This window comes from Propithecus coquereli, unplaced genomic scaffold (genome assembly GCF_000956105.1).
Source record: "Propithecus coquereli isolate 6110/MARCELLA unplaced genomic scaffold, Pcoq_1.0 Scaffold507, whole genome shotgun sequence".
Taxonomy (NCBI): domain Eukaryota; kingdom Metazoa; phylum Chordata; class Mammalia; order Primates; family Indriidae; genus Propithecus; species Propithecus coquereli.
Window position 1 is genome coordinate 1,294,256 of NW_012150919.1, and position 17,446 is coordinate 1,311,701.

Consider the following 17,446-nt stretch of genomic DNA (forward strand, 5'->3'; position numbering starts at 1 on the left):
TTTTTTTTGCTTGCTTTTCCTAGCAGATTGCATTTCCAGCATGTATTCTTGCAACTTCTATATTGCCTTTCCGAATGGCCTTTTTAATTTTGGCCCTTTCAGCCTTTTCTTCTTTATCACATTTCTTGGCATTCCTATTAAGTTCTTTTGCAGCAAACCTCAAAGTTACAAAGTGTCAATATTCGACATGGTCCCACGACTCTTCTTGGGAGGCTATAGCCTTGTGTTATCTTTTAATCTACATCTAATTACAAACTATGTTTATTATGAGATTGGCAGAGAAACTGCGTTCCATCAACACGCAGGTGTTTTTCCTTTGAAGGGGATGGCAAATACGAAGCGACTGACATATTCATATTTACTTAGCAAATAATGACCTATCCCTGGGTCAACAGCGAGGCTGAGGAAGGAAAGGGCTGTGTTTCCAGGTGGTGGAAGGCTGTCAGGCCAGTTCTGGGCTTCAGGGTGGGGACGACTGTACTGCCTCTTCAGTCTGACCCCAGGGAGCGCTGCCTGGCCGGGGATGGCAACGCGGTCTGGCCAGGAGGAAAAGCTGGAGATGGACAAAGTGTAACGCAGGTCGCAAACTCATGGCCTCGCCACCACTCTTTGCATCCTTTTTGTGGGGTACGCATTCCTCCAGCCGATCGGATCCCACCGCTCACCAGCCTGACATCGGCCGCTGCGTCGCGTCGCGAGCATTGCCCACCTTGCACCCTCGGACAGGGAGTCGCAGGGACCGCAAAGAGGAAACGCTTTCGCCCCGCGGCAGCATTCGCGGGCGGGTCAGAGCGGATGCCGCCGTGCCCTCGTCTTCTCATCTTCGGGGGCGGCGCCCTCAGGGTCCCCGAGGCGCCCTCGCCCGGCTCCCGAGCCCCGGCCCGCCGCCGCCCCGCCGTCTCTTACCCGCAGGTACAAATCTGACACAGACAGCAGCTCCTCATGCTCTCCGCGCGCCGGGCTCGCCGCTGCGCCTCAGCAATCGCAGCTCCTCGGCTTCCACAGCGCCCGCCGTAGTCAAGGCAACGAACCGCTGGATCCCAGGAGACGGACGCGGGGCCGACTTCCGGGAGCGACGCAGACGCGCGCGGGTCAAAGGTCGGGCGTCAGCCGGCTCCGCCCCTTCGGGCGTTCCAGACTCGCGGAGTTCTCAGCGTCTCCGCGCTTGGGGTGGCCGCGTCGGGAAGAGCTGAGCGGGGCTGGAGCGGCGGCCGGAGCCGGTGGGTGCGGGCTCGCGCGGGGGGCTGGCGACCCCCTCCGCCGGCCTCGCAGCGGTGCTAGGGCCGGGTCGCCGCGGGGCTGGGGCGAGTCCGGGCGGGGAGCGGGCGTCCGCCGCTGCCGCAGCTTCCAGCCCGGGGCCCGGCGGCCGCTTCTTTGTGGACCCAGGGTCCTCAAAGGAACGGATCCAGCACCCCGCAGAAGTGAAGGGAGAGTAGAGTTGAGGCTTTTCCTTTTAATTTGGAGAGGAATTAAGGACCTGCAGCGCACCTGCTCGGTTAGCAAGCACGTGACCCGAAACTTTCCCCAGGCTCCGTGGGGCGGTACTGCAGCCGGGCGTTTCTCCTGGGGTGCGGGCGGACGAGGATGACTGAGTGAGGGACTTGGGGCAGGGTTGGGGAGAGGAAGGGAGGACGTCAGCGGCGTCTTTCCCCGCACGTAGTTACTGGCCTGGAGAAGTTTACCGGAGTGCGCGTCCGTCGGCGGGCTGCGGGGTCCCGGTGCGCCCAGCCCCGGAGCCGCGTGATTCAAGCAGCCGTCGGATCCGGAAGGATGAGCGCGCTCCATTAAGTGTAGTTGTGACGTAATACTGACTTTGGTGCTCGAACTGCGCTGGGGCCCGAGTGGGCATATCCCATCAATCCAGGGTTCTGACAAGTCTTGTCAGCGCCCGGCCTTTGATTTATTTTTATTTTTTTTCTTTTGCCCTGACCTTTAGTCCCTAGGCAATTTGTAAGAAATGTTCAATTTTTAATCACAGGAAATAAGTAACCATGGTGCTCAATAGTTTGGATAAGATGATTCAACTCCAGAAAAACACTGCCAACATCAGGAATATCTGTGTTTTGGCTCATGTTGACCATGGTAAGAATCCTTTTTAAATGATGTATTTTCGTTAATAAGGGGTGGGGAGGAATGTGCGTCTCTTCATGTCTCGGTGGAGTGAAGCTGTGGGCAAGCTGACAGTGATGTTTGCTAAGAAACAGGTCCTATTTTTTTTAAAAAAAAGGTTTTCTGTGATGCTAGAGAAGCATGCTTGGTGTGAAGCATTTGAAATGAACACGGTTAATTAGTGATTAGCGTTCTTCTACATAGTATCACGTTGTTTTTTAAACCGGGACTTGAGTTTTTGTTTTTACAGGCTGCGCATGTAAAACGTCTACAGTCTTGACGTAATGTCCTCAGAGCCTGTGTTACATGATCCTATTCATCAGATGTTTATTGACTATCTGCTAAGTTCAAGATATTTTACTAAGTGTGTCAGGACGTAGAGATTTATGAGTAGGGCACCAACCCTGCAATAGAGGTTTTAGAGGTGAGGCAGGGAAAAATGAGACAAACATATGAGAGAAAAAGTAGACTGTAAAGGTTGGTAGAACTAGAGGATTTGGAAGCTAGGAGTGGGTTATGAAAAAGGCTTCATAACATAATTAGTATTCGAGATGATGCCTGAAGGAGGGCTCAAGATGACAGATGGGGACATTATAGGTGGGAATGTGTCGACAAAGGTGGGAGGAATTATATGTGGTCAAAGCCCCAGGGCATGGGAAGGGCAGAGGTAGCTAATGCATGGTGTGTATGCTTCTGCAGATAACTGCTGTAACACCAAAGAACTCCTTCATGCCAAGCCTGCCCTTGGTTTCAAACCCCTTTTTGGTTTGGGTAGCCACAGCAAAGCGATTGGAATGGGCGTGTGAAATAAAAGCCATCTACCATCCTGAAAGTGAGGCACTAGTGGATAAGGTGAAGAGGCAGGCTGGGTCATGTCTCCCAGAGCTCCTCATGCCAGCTGAGCACTGGGATAAGTGTTAAGTGCTCCACCTGTGGAGTTAGGCAGCCTGAATTTAGAACTCCATTTTCAAGTTCTGTACTTTGCCATTATGAGCTTCAGTATCCAGCATCCGTAAAACAGGATGAAAACTACACCTACCTTATGGGTTGTGAAGATCAAATGTGAATGATAATGAGAATCTCTTTACGGGAAGGTAAATGATTTACTGTGAAAATGATCATTTAATTTTTAGGCAGCCATTGGGGGAAAAAAATAAAGCAGGGGTGATGTAATGAAATAGTACATTAGAAAGATTAGACTGGCAGATGTGCAGTGAAGTAAGTTTGGGAACTGAAAGAAAGAAATAATGGATCACTTTATAGGTGAAGCCAACTGAGAATGAATTTTATGTACAAGTCCAGTGACTAACCCCTGCCCCAATCCTCCTGCCTTAGCCTGCTCAGTAGGTAGGACCAAAGGTGTGCTCCATCATGCCCAGCTGTTTTTAATTCTTTTTGGTAGAGACAGGATCTTGCAATGTTGCCCAGGCTGATTTTGAACTCCTGGCTTCAATCAACCCTCCCACCTTGGCCTCCTAAATTGCTGGGATTACAGGTGTCCTTCCAGCCTAAAAATACATACATTTTTTTGTTTCATGAATTAAATGATGTGGAAAATCAGTGTAGGGTATGTGTGTGTAACAAATTAAATTTTCTCTTTAAAATTATGTTAAACTGCTACTATCCCAGAAAACCCATGATTCATTTATTCAACAAATATATTTATTGAATGTCTTCTATATGCAAAGGATCGTTCTTGTTCTGGAGATATGGCCATGAATAAAGCAAAGTTCCTGCTTTCTTGATACTTATATTCTAGGGAGACATATGCTTGCTGTACCTAGAAAGAATTCTGCTTTACTGGGTAGCAGGAAATTGATGCTCTAGGATTATATGCTGATACATTTTATTTACATGACAGACAGCACGATATTAAAGCTCTTCAGTGTTCCCACTGATTGGTCTCTGATTTGAACTATTCCAGAGATTCCACAGCTTTGTTCTTAGAGCGCAATAAAGACTTGTCTTGAAGGAAAAATCCTCCTTGTGTTTCTCCATCCCTGCTACAATAATCATGTATACGCATGGCATTCTTTAAACAAAGTTACCTGTTTTTACCACATGAAATTGTGTTAACTTTAGTTGTACATAGTCTGTTTAATTAAGGTAACCATAGATGTATACTGAGTATACAAAGAATTTCTTTTGTTATAAAGTAGTTTCCTAGGTTTAGGTTTGGATACTATGTTTTACTGATAGCGACAGTGTAGTTGACGCCCTCCACAGGCTGTATTGCAGACAGTAAGAAATATGGGTAGATTTCCTGAATTTCTTTGCTAAGTAACTATTTTCTTAAGACAGCTCAACTGGCAAATGCCAGCTAAGGCCATACATGGGGAAATATGGCAGAAGACTATGTTCTATTGTTTCTTGATGATGTTTTACTCACTATACCTTTCAGAGACAAAAATTATTGCTATCTTTTTGTCATTCTGTGCTATTAGGGGCTTAAGTTTATTAGCATAGTCACTGATATGGATATAGGATGATTGATGTAATGTGATAAACTTGATCGAATTCTTGTGGAACAGGTTATAGTAACTGTAAAAGTTGATTGTCAGATGATTCTATATTTTGATTGGCATGGCGGTTTGGCTCATCACTTAAAAGTGTGAGTATTTTCCTCTATATAAAGTCTGCCTCAATTTAAAAAAAGTTCTGTGCTTAAATAAAATTTGCTTGACAACTTTTCAGGCGAGGTTGATGAGATCCACAGGGTTTGAGATAAGGATGCAGCACTGTGGAGTGCTTTCCTGTCATATTCTGTTCAAAAGTCTACTAAGACTGTTTTGTCACCCAGCATAGGTAAATAGAAATCTTTGCTAAACCAATTTTTACAGGTATTAAATCTGGAGGAACAGTCTTTCACTCCACCCCTTCTAAAGAAGACATAGACTTGAGTTAATGTTGTTTTGTTTTAACAGGAAAAACTACTTTGGCTGACTGTCTTATATCTAGCAATGGAATCATCTCCAGCCGCCTGGCAGGCAAGGTGTGTTGTTATATTCGATAAATATTTGTTGCATTTCAGTAAGTATTAGCCATCTGCAATGTGATGAACCCTTTGCTGTGTCTTTTAGAGATCCAGAAAGGTATAAAGCATAGTTCTTGCATGTAAGTAGCTGCCAATCCATTTAACAAGATAAAATAGATGGTGAGAAAAACAGTTGCTTCTACATTGCTTTCTTTTGCTTTATATGAATATTTTATAAGTGCAAAAGTGAGTTTTTGCAACAAGTCAGATGATACATCAATGTGAAAGATTTCACTATGGAAGAGATTCTTCACAGGTGGGTAAGTTGGTTGGTTTGAGAAGGCAGAGAAAACATCAGGTGGTGGGAAATAACATGGGCAAAGGCTAATTTGTGTGTTGTGCTTGATTTGAGTGGAGCATTTGCCTAGAGACCAGTGGGAGAGAAATTACACTGGTAGAGAGAATGTATAAGATTATGGAAGACTTTGAAAGTTAACCTAAGTGTCCTAAGTACCAAAGGAACGCCTTAGGAAGCTTGAGGATCATGATGGAAATAGTGTTTTGGGAAATAAAGAGATCTTTATTTCTAGCTGTGAGTTAAAAGGGCTTGGAATAATTAACTTGGCAGTAGAAAAGTAAAGAAGTGTTCTTATTTAGGATATAATAAGGAAATGGAAGCCTTTCTGAAAATTGAGGAATTAATGTGGATGAATAAATGTGGCAATCCCATATCAGTAAATTATTGTCAAGGCTTTTGAATGAAAGAAGTGAGTGAGTATAAAGGTTAAGAATTTTTCAAAAATTTGACAGTGGAAAGAAGGCAGGGCAAGGAAAAGATCATTCTGGAAAGGGAGGAAAGAGGTTAGTGTGGTGCTTAGGGCTGAGGGGTTGGAAAGGGATGGGAAATTCAGTTCAGCCACTGTCAGTATCGATAAACTGCGAAGCCACATAATTTGAGATGCAGGCCCTTGTTTGTGGTCATTAAAGCTTTATGACAGTCATCAGTGAAGTGGCGATATTGTATATATTTTCTATTCTTTTTTAAAAAGTGTTCAAAATCTATTAATTTGGGAAAAGCAGTAAAGGCTTCTCCTACCTCTAGAGACCTTCTATTTCAGCCTCTGCTCAGAATTTGTGGAACAGCTTATGAATAGAAAAAGAATGTCTGTGTTCTTGATTAATAGAAGGAATTTCCCCAAATACAACTTTCTGCAAATTTTTCTTGGCCCACCCAAACATTAATAGTAGAAGTTTGGATAAGCAACACTCTGGGGAGGGCATGCAGTGTTTGAATACATTTGTGGGTTCCTGGTGGTAATATTTTTCAATTTGTCATGTTCTCTTCCCCTCAACCAACTTCCCTTCTCCAGGGCCCTGTCCCTAAAAAAAAGACTCTGTAGTTTAAAATTTGAGTATTTAAAACAAAAATCTAAATCAGCCAATTTTAATATTACATTTTAATTCGTTGGGAAGTAAGGATGCATATGTTGCGTTTTTCCAGTTACGGTACATGGACAGCAGAGAAGACGAGCAGATCCGAGGGATCACTATGAAATCCAGCGCCATTTCACTGCATTATGCGACAGGTAAATCAACCTGTACTTTAAAGAAAAATAGTTTTACATCTTTCACGTCCTCCCTTCTCTTTCTGAATTAATCGCATGCCACAGTTTCTTTGCTTTATATTCTACGTATTTCATTCTGGCCTCTCCAAATGCTCTGTTGTCAGAGTCAGGCCGTCCAGGCTTGGATGCGTATGGGAACCTCTGACTGGCGAGGGCAGAAGAAATGGCAGTTCACACCTGCCCCCTCAAACAGGTGACTGTATGGATTTCCTCAAAAGGAAAGTTAGGAGCCCTAGGACTTTGCTGCCTCAGCTTAATGTTTCGTTTTCTGCCTGGATCCTTGTTCTGCTCCCTGGCCCGCACGTTAGATTTGGAGTCTCGTTTGCTACTTAATGGTGGAGTGCCATGATCAGACTAGCTTGCTATCCCCAAACGAGGATGCGGTTCTGATAGTAACGCTTTTAGGAATTTATCAGACAGAAGCAGTTATACAGGTGTGTGAGATACATGGTCACTGATACCAGAAAATTTGTATTGGTGAAAAAAATGCCAACCTAAATGCCAGTAGAATGGTTAAATAAACCAAACATCCATGCTGTGAAATACTATGCAGCTGTTAAAACAAATGTTTGACCTGTGTGTAATTGTATAGGAAAAAATGGTATGTTGAGACAAAACAAGTTGCACAGTGTTTTGGTAAGATATGAATGTGTTTGGATGATAAAAATATATTCTGTATGCAGGTGAAGTCGTCTGGAAGGGTACATGCCAAACCCCTAACAATAGTTATCTCCAGGGGCTCTATTATGGCAAAACTTGCTCTTTTTAAAATATCTATTTCTGTACTGTTTGAAAATTTTATACAAAATGTATGTTTTTATAATTAGAAGAAAATAATAAAGATATATTTTATTTCCCTAATGGACTGACCTGTGGTTCATCCTTCACAGTGTCATATCTCTGGCACTGGCACCAAGGGAGGTACTGGAGGGGGCATGGCTGTTGTCCCAGACCAGTTCTGAAGCTCTTAGGCACATGAATTCCCAATGTTTAATATTTAAGGTAATGCTTTATTTTTTTAAAAACTTCCTCTCACATTTTAAAGGGTATGGCCTCATTCTGTGATGTAGAGAATGGGGTCAAGGTCTGTTTCTTATCTCTCATTTTATAGACTTCATTTTGTAGCCTGCCTTCTTCCATACCCAGATTATTAGTTTGATTTTTATTCGAAGATTCCTCTAGTGTCGATTTTAGTTGCTCTGCTCTGGACTTTGTCTCTAGTCCTCCCACCCCCTCTCCCTTTTAACCAATTCCTTAAGGTTTAATTTATATGCTGTAAAATTCACCCACTCCAATTCACTTTTGTCTTTCTGGTATAGTAGTGTAGGAGAATGGCTGTAGGATCCCGGGAATGGAATGGTCTAACCTCTCTTTATCGAGCTTTGTGACCTTGAGCTGCCTCACTCAGATTGTTTTAGATATGATTCTTTGCGAAGAACAGAGACAAAGCTAGCTTGGGTTGGGGTGGAATAGCTTATTGAAAGAATATGTGTAAAATGATATTGGAAATAATATTCATGAAAATTGAAATACAGGAATCTTATTGGAGTGATGTCTCATAGAAGTTGGAGCCACATTTTGATTCTGGATCGAAGATGGCCCTAGAGACCACATTAGTAAAAGTTTATGGATCTTCCCTCTGGAACTCCACTGTTGTCCTTGGTTTGGTCGTCTGTTTTTTCTCTTTGCTTTTATCCTGTGTGTCTTTTCTCTAGTCATAGCTTTTGCCTACTTGTCACGTGTCCATCTTCCTACACTAACCTTGCCCTGACTCCTTATCACTACTCCTGTCTATTCTTCCACCGTATTTATGTTGTTTACTAGTTCACTCTTTTGTGTTTCTGAGCGCACAATCTCGAGAGCAGGATGCGGCTCAGCCTTTCATGCCAGCCCGTTGCAGAAGTTGCACCTAGAGCAAGGATTAGCTGCCCTTGGTTGGGTAGTCACCTCGTAGTCCATTCGGTGGTGATTGGAGTGGAGTTATAAAGTATCAGACATGTTCCTCTGTAAGCATGACATGACTGCCTAGAAGAGACTTTGGACTAAACAGTCACCATTCTTGACAATGCAGAGCCTTGTTTTCCAAATCTACAAAGTGGGGATGGAATTTGGGAATGTTGACTGAGATATATCCTCTTAGAACACCTTGGAACACCTTAGAACACCTCAGCCTATCCCTCATCCCTTGTTCCTGGATCTCAGCAGACATTGTTACCTTCTTTGCACAGAAAAGGGAAGAATTTTCAACTGCTTGCCATTGTACCTCAAACTGTGATGGTGTTGGCATATTTTGCCTGCCTCTTGTCACTGGGAAGGACCTGTGTTCTGGACTTATTTTCTATTTATGATCTTTTCTCCTGTATCTTCAACCTTTCCTTCTGTCCTATTTCCCACCTGGCAGCTTTTAAGCATTTTTAAGTCTGCCTTGTCTTAAAAATTACATAGCCCCACATCCCCCTGCACGTTCCCTTCCCCCTTCCTAGTCAGTTAGCCTACTGTTACTCTCTCAGCTGCTCTGATGACAGCACCTGAGCCTCAGTAATGACACACGTTAGCAGTGTGAAATTGAGTGGAAGACAGTTGGTCTTTGATCTATGACTCATCCTTCAGGGTGATGGAGAAAAATTAGTGAAATTCCAAGAAGTGAACATGAATCTTTTTTTACTCTGGGGTTTCTTATTCTACTTCTTATTCTTATATCCTTCCAAGCAAAAATGCCAGTAAGCAAAGGAATCAAGACTGTGGATGTGTAATTGATAGATTTACTACCTATGCAGCAGGACTTGAAAGGTGGAGTTCTTAGTGATGTCAGAATTCACAGTGTGGCCACAGTACTGGGTAGCTGATGTGGACTCACCTTATACTGAGAAAAACCAAAAGTGCATGAGGTGAACCATAATCAGAAGTGGCCTGTGCATGGTGTAGTTTGTTTCATGTTGGAGAAAGGTCTGGAGAGGACTTTGGGATGGGTTTGTGCAGCAAAAAAAGAAAATTTGTTTGCTATTCATAGTTGTTTCTAGATCATTGTTCCCTTTCTCCTCCCTAACCATCTCGCTTTTGACACATACCATCAGGGTCAACCACCCATGACCTCTTCTTGTGGCAGCCTTTTCACGAAGACAGAGCTTGGTTACCTTGTTACCTGTGTCAGTAAATGGGAGATAAAATGCATCCTCCTATGCTTTATAAGTCTGTCAAATAATTGACTATATTAGTTGATTCATAACTTAATTTTATATATTGATTTAAAATGTAGAAGGATAGTGGTATTTTCTATGGTGGGAGACTTCTGATTACTGTATTGTTGAGGTATAATTTATGTACATAATTGTTATATTTTCATATATAAAGAATTTAGTCAGAAACATATCCTCAGATAACTCAGGTTCTGCCTGTATTCCTGTTATTTTTGTTGTTAGATACATATTCTTCTGCCAATACACTGCAACATTAAAGACACTTGGATGAAGTTCAGATCCTCATCCATAAATTGAGTTTTCCTCTGTTCCTTTATTTTACGGAAAGTTTTCTCTCATCAGCTTTCTATGTATGCTTACTGAACATTTCCAATGTTTTGGAAATTGCACACTAAACTCCTTACGTGAAGTTTTACTGTTCACAGAGGAGATATTTTGGCAGGAGATGGTGACAAATGTGTACCTTCTGTGAAACAGTTATCCATGATACTTTCAAACCATGGGCAAGGCAGAGATTCTTTTCCCGTAACTCCCTATTAGCAGCAAAAATTGTCTGCAAGATATCACCAATAATTCAGGCCTTCCAACTTTTTTTTTTCTTCAGTTACCCAGAACATAAAAAAGTTGGATTGTTGCTTGGCTGTTTAGATCAGCCCCCTGAAATGAAGAGATATTTTTTGGAATGCTTGGGAAATAAGGCAGCAGAAATTTCTGTCCCTGAATGCTATAACAGGAATTAGTTCAATACGGCTACTACACGGCTTCAGGATTGTGTTACAAATCAGATTATTCAGCATGCTTAGAAAATTTTGTCTCCTGAGAAGTGTTACGCTTTCTGAAGATTTTAAATAATTTTGCATTAGCAGTAATAATATCTAGCATAGTAAACCTTAATTTTCAATATATTTTTGAATTTGAGCTTCATGGGCAAAAGTGGTAAATGGCATTCAAGAAAACAAGTTTTAAAATGGCATAATGTGGCTGAAGTCACAGCAAAAGAGCTGTGCTTATGGCCTTTTTTTTTCCCTAATGGATAGAGGACTTTTTTCCCCTCTGCCTTTGAAACTGAATTTGAAGTTACCTGGAAAAGGTTAAGATGAAAAAGGCATTGAAAGGGGGAGGTGGAGGCTTGGCTCTGAGCTGAGCTCAGCCTTTGCCAGCTGTGTGACTAAGCACAGCGCTTCCTCTTTCTCACCGTTGAATAAATTGAGAAACCCCAGGTTAAACAGAGTTGGACAGGCTTTTTTTATTACCGGGTTTCTCTGAACCCTTAACATGTACATGTGTTGTGAGCTGTATTTCCCAGCTGTAGTATTGGATAACACACTCTGATTTTCAGAATGTAATTTTCAGGTGGAAACACTGGGTGTATCACTGGCTTTTTGTTCCCTTCTAGATCTGAACCTGCCATCTCTGAATGAATTTCAAATTCAAAGGGTCTGGAAATTAGGGGGGTAGGTAGGTAGGTAGATGTTCATTTTTCTGGTATCTCTAAAAGGTTTATAACCCCAATTAAAGATAAGAGCACTGTTGTATAGAAACCCTGAGACTTCTGTATGAGTGCATTTTTAGAATCTGTAAAGAACTTGATAGGACACTCATTCTCTGGAATTTCTGTATTGGGTCCAGGTAGTATCACAGAGAAAGGATGGGAAAATGCTTGCAGTTCTCCGGCCTAAAGTCTGGAGTTTAGTTAAATGAACAAGCAAGTGTTTCCTCAGCTGCAAAGTATAAGGTAATCCAAGACCTGAGAAGTGACTAAAGATTGTTAGGTAGACCTGGGTGTGCTGCTGGCTTGCTGCTTTTGTGACCTTGGTTAATCTCTCACCTTTGGGGGCTTCAGCGTGTTTATCCACGAAATGAAGGGTTAGGCTAAGAAAATGTTGAGTGATTGCAAGAATCTCACAGCTTTTGCTTTATATGATAAGACCCTGAACCATGCTAGACTTACGCACCTTTCTCTGCTTTATTCTGTTGAGACAATGGTGCTCATCCAAGGGGGCAGCTGGAAGAACCACTGCTGTGAGAACTGACAGTGAAAGGCTTGATTAAGGCACAGCGGGCCGTGGCTCCAGGCCCCTTGTTATTTGACTTCTTTGATTTACTTTGGACATGTCCTGTCTTCTCTGGCTGGAACCTCCCCTGGTGGATGTAGCAGAACAAAGATTCCTTATAAAGCGGTTTGTGTGAAAAGACAGGAGGCTGGGGGAGGAGTGGTGCTGAGGAGGACAGTCTGATGGGAATTGGTGGCAGTCTTTCCCAGTGAGCCCCCGTTCACCTTGGAGTCCTTCACCCGGTGTTTTGGGAATTCACTACCAGTGGAATCTTGGCATGTGGGATAAAATGTACTGCCATCCTGAGTGTAGTGGTTAAAGATATGGTCTTTAGAGTAAGATGGGTTTCAACTTCTGCTCTGTCATTTCGAATTATTTGATCTTAGACAGTTAACCTCAGAGTTGAGTTCTAGCTGGAATGTTCCAAAATCCAAAACTTTTTGAGCACTAATATAATGCTCAAAGGAGTCATTTTGGATTTCACATTTTTGGATTTGGGATACTTAACTTGTAAATATAAAGCAAATATTCCAAAATCTGAAATCCGAAACTCTTCTGTCCCAAACATTTGTTCTTTGAGAATTGTAGGGAAGAACTTGGCCAACTGCTTTATGTCGTTTGTTTTAAATTGGCATTTTTGGCCCCTTTGAACAGCTTTCACTGTCAGGCCCCTAGGCGTTGGTTTCTTTCAGTCTCAACTTCCTAATCTGTAAAATGAGAATAGTAATATTTATCTAATGAGGATATTGAAAGGATTTAATAGTGTGAGATTAGCACACTAAAAGTGTTTAGTCACAGTGCCTTGCTCCCACTAAGTTCTTAAGTGGTAACTATTAGAATAATAAAGTCCTGTATCATTTTATATGGATGCTGTTTGAAATCAGTAGTCCTTCAGTGGGAAAAGTTAGAATGAGAGCTGTTGATTGAGCTTTTGACTCCTTTAGCTTTGTTCATTTTTTTCTTAGAAACTTTGTTATTCTAGAATTCCTGAGGAGAAGAGTATTGTATACCTGCACAACTGAAACGAGTGTTTCTAATTCTGTTTCAGCTAATGAGGAGTACCTGATTAATCTGATAGACTCTCCAGGACATGTGGATTTTTCCTCAGAAGTGTCAACAGCTGTTCGCATTTGCGACGGGTGCATTATCGTGGTGGATGCCGTGGAAGGAGTCTGTCCGCAGGTAATGGTCGGTAACGTGAAGATATTTAAGTGGTCAAAGAAGGTGCGGAAATAGGAGGAACTCCTGTTGCTTACTGTGTGCCACTTCAGGCATTTCGTTGACAGTCAGAACGTTGGTGTTATATTTCACATTTGGTAATGTTCCAGTCTGTGAAGGAGTTACATCACCAGAGTTTTGAAGGGATCTTAGAGATGGTGACTTTAACTTTAGATATTTTGTATTGAAGTGTCTATGATATCCTCTTAGAGAGGGACTTAGCAAAAATGGGAGAAATGTTGAATTTGGGGAGGATCCTGAGATTTTACTACAATGGAGAAGGTTTTTGAATTGTGAGAGATTGTTGATACCAAGATACTGAGCTAGTTCTCTGGGAGAAGTTCTGTTCTCTTGATGTCTCAATCTCCACGTCTGTTCCCACCTACTTATACACACACGCACACTCCCTTTGTACTTCTCTTTCTTACTCTTCCATAGCCTTAATCCAGTGTTTCTCATCTGTTCCACCAAAGTTAGAAAATTCACCCCTAAGGCCACAGTGAACTTAGAGCTCTGGTGGGGATGAAGCTCAAAGTGCCTAAGTTCATTTCTTTTAATAATTGTTTTTGAAAACTTAAGTTTTATCTTAAAAAAAAAATCACCATTGTATTCTACTCCTTAACATACACGTTTGTTTTAATGTTTTTTTTAAAAGAATAATACAAGATTTAAATGACTCAAATGAAGGAAATATGATATTCTAAAAAGGTCTACTGTGATTATCCTGTAGCCTCCCCTCTGCTTTCCCCTGATGGCACAGGTACCCCACTTGAGAAGCACAGCCTCAGTCTGTGTAGCGTCTTATGTATCCTGACAGGAGAAGGGAAACTATCACACCCGGCTTTAAAATAGTAGACTGGAGGTTACCTTTAAGAGATCAGGGAGGTGTACACAGGGAGCTTCTGGAGAAATGTTTTATATTTTTTGATCTGTGTGCTGGTAACATGAGTTTTTGTTTTATAGTTATTCAGTTAACTCTGTGTACCTGTGTGTATGTATGTGTCTATAGACACACGTATTTCCACCAAACCCTTCATATCTGTGCATAATTTTATTTATCCTTCTTAAATAGACTGTCAGTTGCTTGGAGGTAAGGATGGTTTCTTATCTGCAGTCCTCTGTTACCGTGCTGTATATATACTTTGTGAATGCCTCGTGAATACCTTTGTGTGACTGGCATAGTCTGAGTTGTGATAAAGGAGTGTGGGAGTAGTTTTAATTATTTCAATTTAATTATTTCAAATCATGAGTTTTACATTTTTCTTTCTGTTTTTATCAGACACAGGCAGTTCTGCGACAAGCCTGGCTTGAAAACATCCGTCCAGTTTTAGTGATTAATAAGATAGATCGCTTGATAGTGGAACTGAAATTCACCCCACAGGAGGCCTATTCGCACCTCAAGAATATTCTAGAACAGGTATTCTTCAGTATTTTAAAAATTAGGGCTCAAAGAAAAGTTGTAAGGAAGTTACTGAGTTGGATATGAGGCATTGCTACAGAAAATCGAACTTTTCCACTTAAGGTTCATGCATGTTGGAGTCTCGCTACAACAGAGGCAACAGAACAAACATGTTCTGAGGAGTCCCTCCGTCTCCTGGAAGCACCCATAGTATAAAGCTTGGATAACAGGCTCTCTTGTTTAAAATTTTGTAGGTTGGTTCCAAAGTGAAGCAATACTAGGAGGCACTATGGTGTTTTATTATCTGTCTTTAGACAAAATTTTACCCAAACATTCTTTCATTTATTTATTGAGCAAACATTTCACTTGTATGTTGAATAAATGAATTATTGAATGTCCATTGTGTGCTAGGGATTATGAATATAAAAATGGATAGATCAGAGTCCTGTTTTCAAAAGAGCTCAAAGAGTATACTAGGGGAGACACTTAGAGAGTTATTTGGAGGACGACGAGGTAAGTCCTGAGTGTGATTTGACAGCATAGAACAGGGGCCACCTAACCCAGTCTGGATCAAGAGGAAAGAAGGAATTAGAAGTCTCACAGTGGATGTGTTGAGGTGGAAGAAAGGTAAGTGTTTGCCAGGCAGAAAATTAAGGAAAGGACATTCAAAAGAGAAGAAATAGAATGTGCAACTTCATAAAGGCAAGAGAAAGCGTGGTACAATGTTTCATTCAAGGAACTACAAATTGTTCGTTATAGCCGAATAATTAGATCATGTTAAGCAGTGACGAGATGGGAGAAAGGAGTATGGGACTTAGATTTTGGTGGACCTTGTATGCCATGCATAGGAGTTTGAAATTTCTTCTCCAAGACAGTGGAAAGCCATTGATGAGACCAACCTGAGTATATTTATTTGCTAACGGGAGGCAATGATAAAGGTAGAGCAATGAAAAAGAATGAAGGATAGATCGAGTTCCTTGTAGAAATAGGCAGAGGTGAAATACTCCTGCCCCGCAGTGGCAGACGAAGGGCCGGCAGTATTTGCAGATGTAAACAGAGCTACAAGTTGGAATGTGGGGAACTTGCAAGAAATCTGAGTAATCGGTTCCACTTTCTTTCTGAGCTGAGAAATAAGATTACTGCTTCTTTGGGAGTGAAAGTAGTTGGGGATTAGAGGTTGGGAAGAGGGCCTGAAGAGAGTGGTGAAAATTTCAAACAGCTGATGTGAGAGAAAGGGGCAAGAGAGTTGACTAAGGTTACAAGCTAGGGCTGTGAGAATTGGAAATCCTGAGTTACAAGTGATACCAGACCTCAGTACTGAAAAACAAAGATATAACATTAACATTTACGTTAAACTAAAAATAATCACTGTAAAAATGACCTTCCAAAAGCGTTATGATTTAGTTTTCCTGGATTTTGAAGGAATGCATTAATAACCTGTAAGTTATTCATTGATTGTAAATGTCACCTCCATCCATATGTGCCCAAACTGTGACTGATGATTTTAGCTCTAACAAAAGTTAGGCAGTGCTTCTCCTATCATGAGCATGCTAAGCAGCTGAGTGACACTCTGCCATTTCACCGTCTCTCCTAGATTAATGCACTCACAGGAACTCTTTTTACTTCTAAAGTCCTAGAAGAAAGAGCAGAGAGAGAGACTGAATCCCGGGTGAATCCAAATTCTGAACAAGGAGAGCAGGTGTATGACTGGAGCACTGGCTTGGAGGACACAGACGATTCTCACCTTTACTTCTCTCCAGAACAGGGAAATGTGGTGTTTACCAGTGCAATAGATGGATGGGGCTTTGGGTAAGTCTGTTCGAGTCTAATTAAATCTTTTTGTGGATTTCATATACAATTGGTTTTATTTTTAGTTAAGCTTTTTATTTTGAGATAATTGCAGATTCACGTACAATTCTAAGAGATAACGTGGAGAATTCTCTTGTCCCCTTTACCTAGTACCTCCCCCACCTTGGTGACATTTTTATAGTACAATATCACAACCAAGGCAATGACATTGATGCAGCCAAGACAGAGCACATTTCCATCACAAGGCTCCCTCATGTTGCCCTTGTATAGCTACACCTTCCTTCCCAGCCCCAAGTGCTCTTTAACCCCTAACAGCTATTAATCTGTTCTCCAAATTTGTTATTTAAAGAGTGTTATAAATGAAATCAAACGACATGTTACAGAAATGGAACCAAACAATATGTAACCTATTTGGAACCGCTTTTGTCTCTCAGCATAATTCTTTATACTTACCCAAGTCGTTGCGTGTATTAATACTGTAGTTGGTTCCTTTTTATTGCTTAGTATTCCATGGTGTGGATTTACTACAGTTTAACCATTTACCTATGAAAAGACATCTGGATTTTTTCCAGCTTTTGGCTGGTGTAAGTAAAGCTTCTGTAAACATTCATGTATAGGTTTTTGTGTGAACATAAGTTTTCCTTTCTCTGGGATAAATGCCTAGAAAATGCTGGGTCATATGGTAGTTGTGTATTTAGTTTTTAAAGAACTGCCAAACTGTTTTCCGGAGGGGCTACACCATTTCATACTCCCAGCAGTGCGTGAGTGATCCAGCAGCTCCGCTTTGCACTGTCTTATGGTGTTGTGACCATTTTCATCTTAGCCATTCTGATGGGTGTGCACTAATAGGTTATTGCGGTTTTAATTTGCATTTTCCTAACAGCCAGTGATACTGAATATCTCTCTTCACTTGCCGATTTAGCATCTGTATTTCCTCTTGGTTTAAATGTCTCTTCATGTCCTTTGCCCATTTTCTAATTGTATGTTTGTTTTTATACTGCTGAGTTTTGAGAGTGCTTTTATATTTTAGACACTAGTCCTTTGTCTCATGTGCTTTGCAA

General features: G+C 41.6%; 2 protein-coding genes across 3 annotated transcripts in view; one reads left to right on the forward strand and one right to left on the reverse strand.

Moving 5' to 3' along the window:
* The window catches only part of SAXO2 (stabilizer of axonemal microtubules 2), a 45,290-nt gene extending 44,281 nt beyond the window's left edge, over positions 1 to 1,009 (reverse strand). Inside the window, exon 1 of one of the 2 annotated variants that reach the window (XM_012656533.1) lies at positions 907 to 1,009. In XM_012656533.1, coding sequence (XP_012511987.1) covers positions 907 to 944 — 38 coding nt within the window. In that variant the 5' untranslated portion in view covers positions 945 to 1,009. The remainder of the gene's footprint in view (positions 1 to 906) is intronic. The other variant, XM_012656534.1, reaches the window with a different exon arrangement.
* A 116-nt stretch (positions 1,010 to 1,125) lies between these two features.
* The window catches only part of EFTUD1 (elongation factor Tu GTP binding domain containing 1), a 37,284-nt gene continuing 20,963 nt past the window's right edge, over positions 1,126 to 17,446 (forward strand). The window contains exons 1-7 of the mRNA XM_012656523.1: positions 1,126 to 1,220; positions 1,979 to 2,082; positions 5,034 to 5,101; positions 6,585 to 6,669; positions 13,008 to 13,141; positions 14,457 to 14,594; positions 16,171 to 16,385. Coding sequence (XP_012511977.1) covers positions 1,992 to 2,082; positions 5,034 to 5,101; positions 6,585 to 6,669; positions 13,008 to 13,141; positions 14,457 to 14,594; positions 16,171 to 16,385 — 731 coding nt within the window. The 5' untranslated portion in view covers positions 1,126 to 1,220; positions 1,979 to 1,991. The remainder of the gene's footprint in view (positions 1,221 to 1,978; positions 2,083 to 5,033; positions 5,102 to 6,584; positions 6,670 to 13,007; positions 13,142 to 14,456; positions 14,595 to 16,170; positions 16,386 to 17,446) is intronic.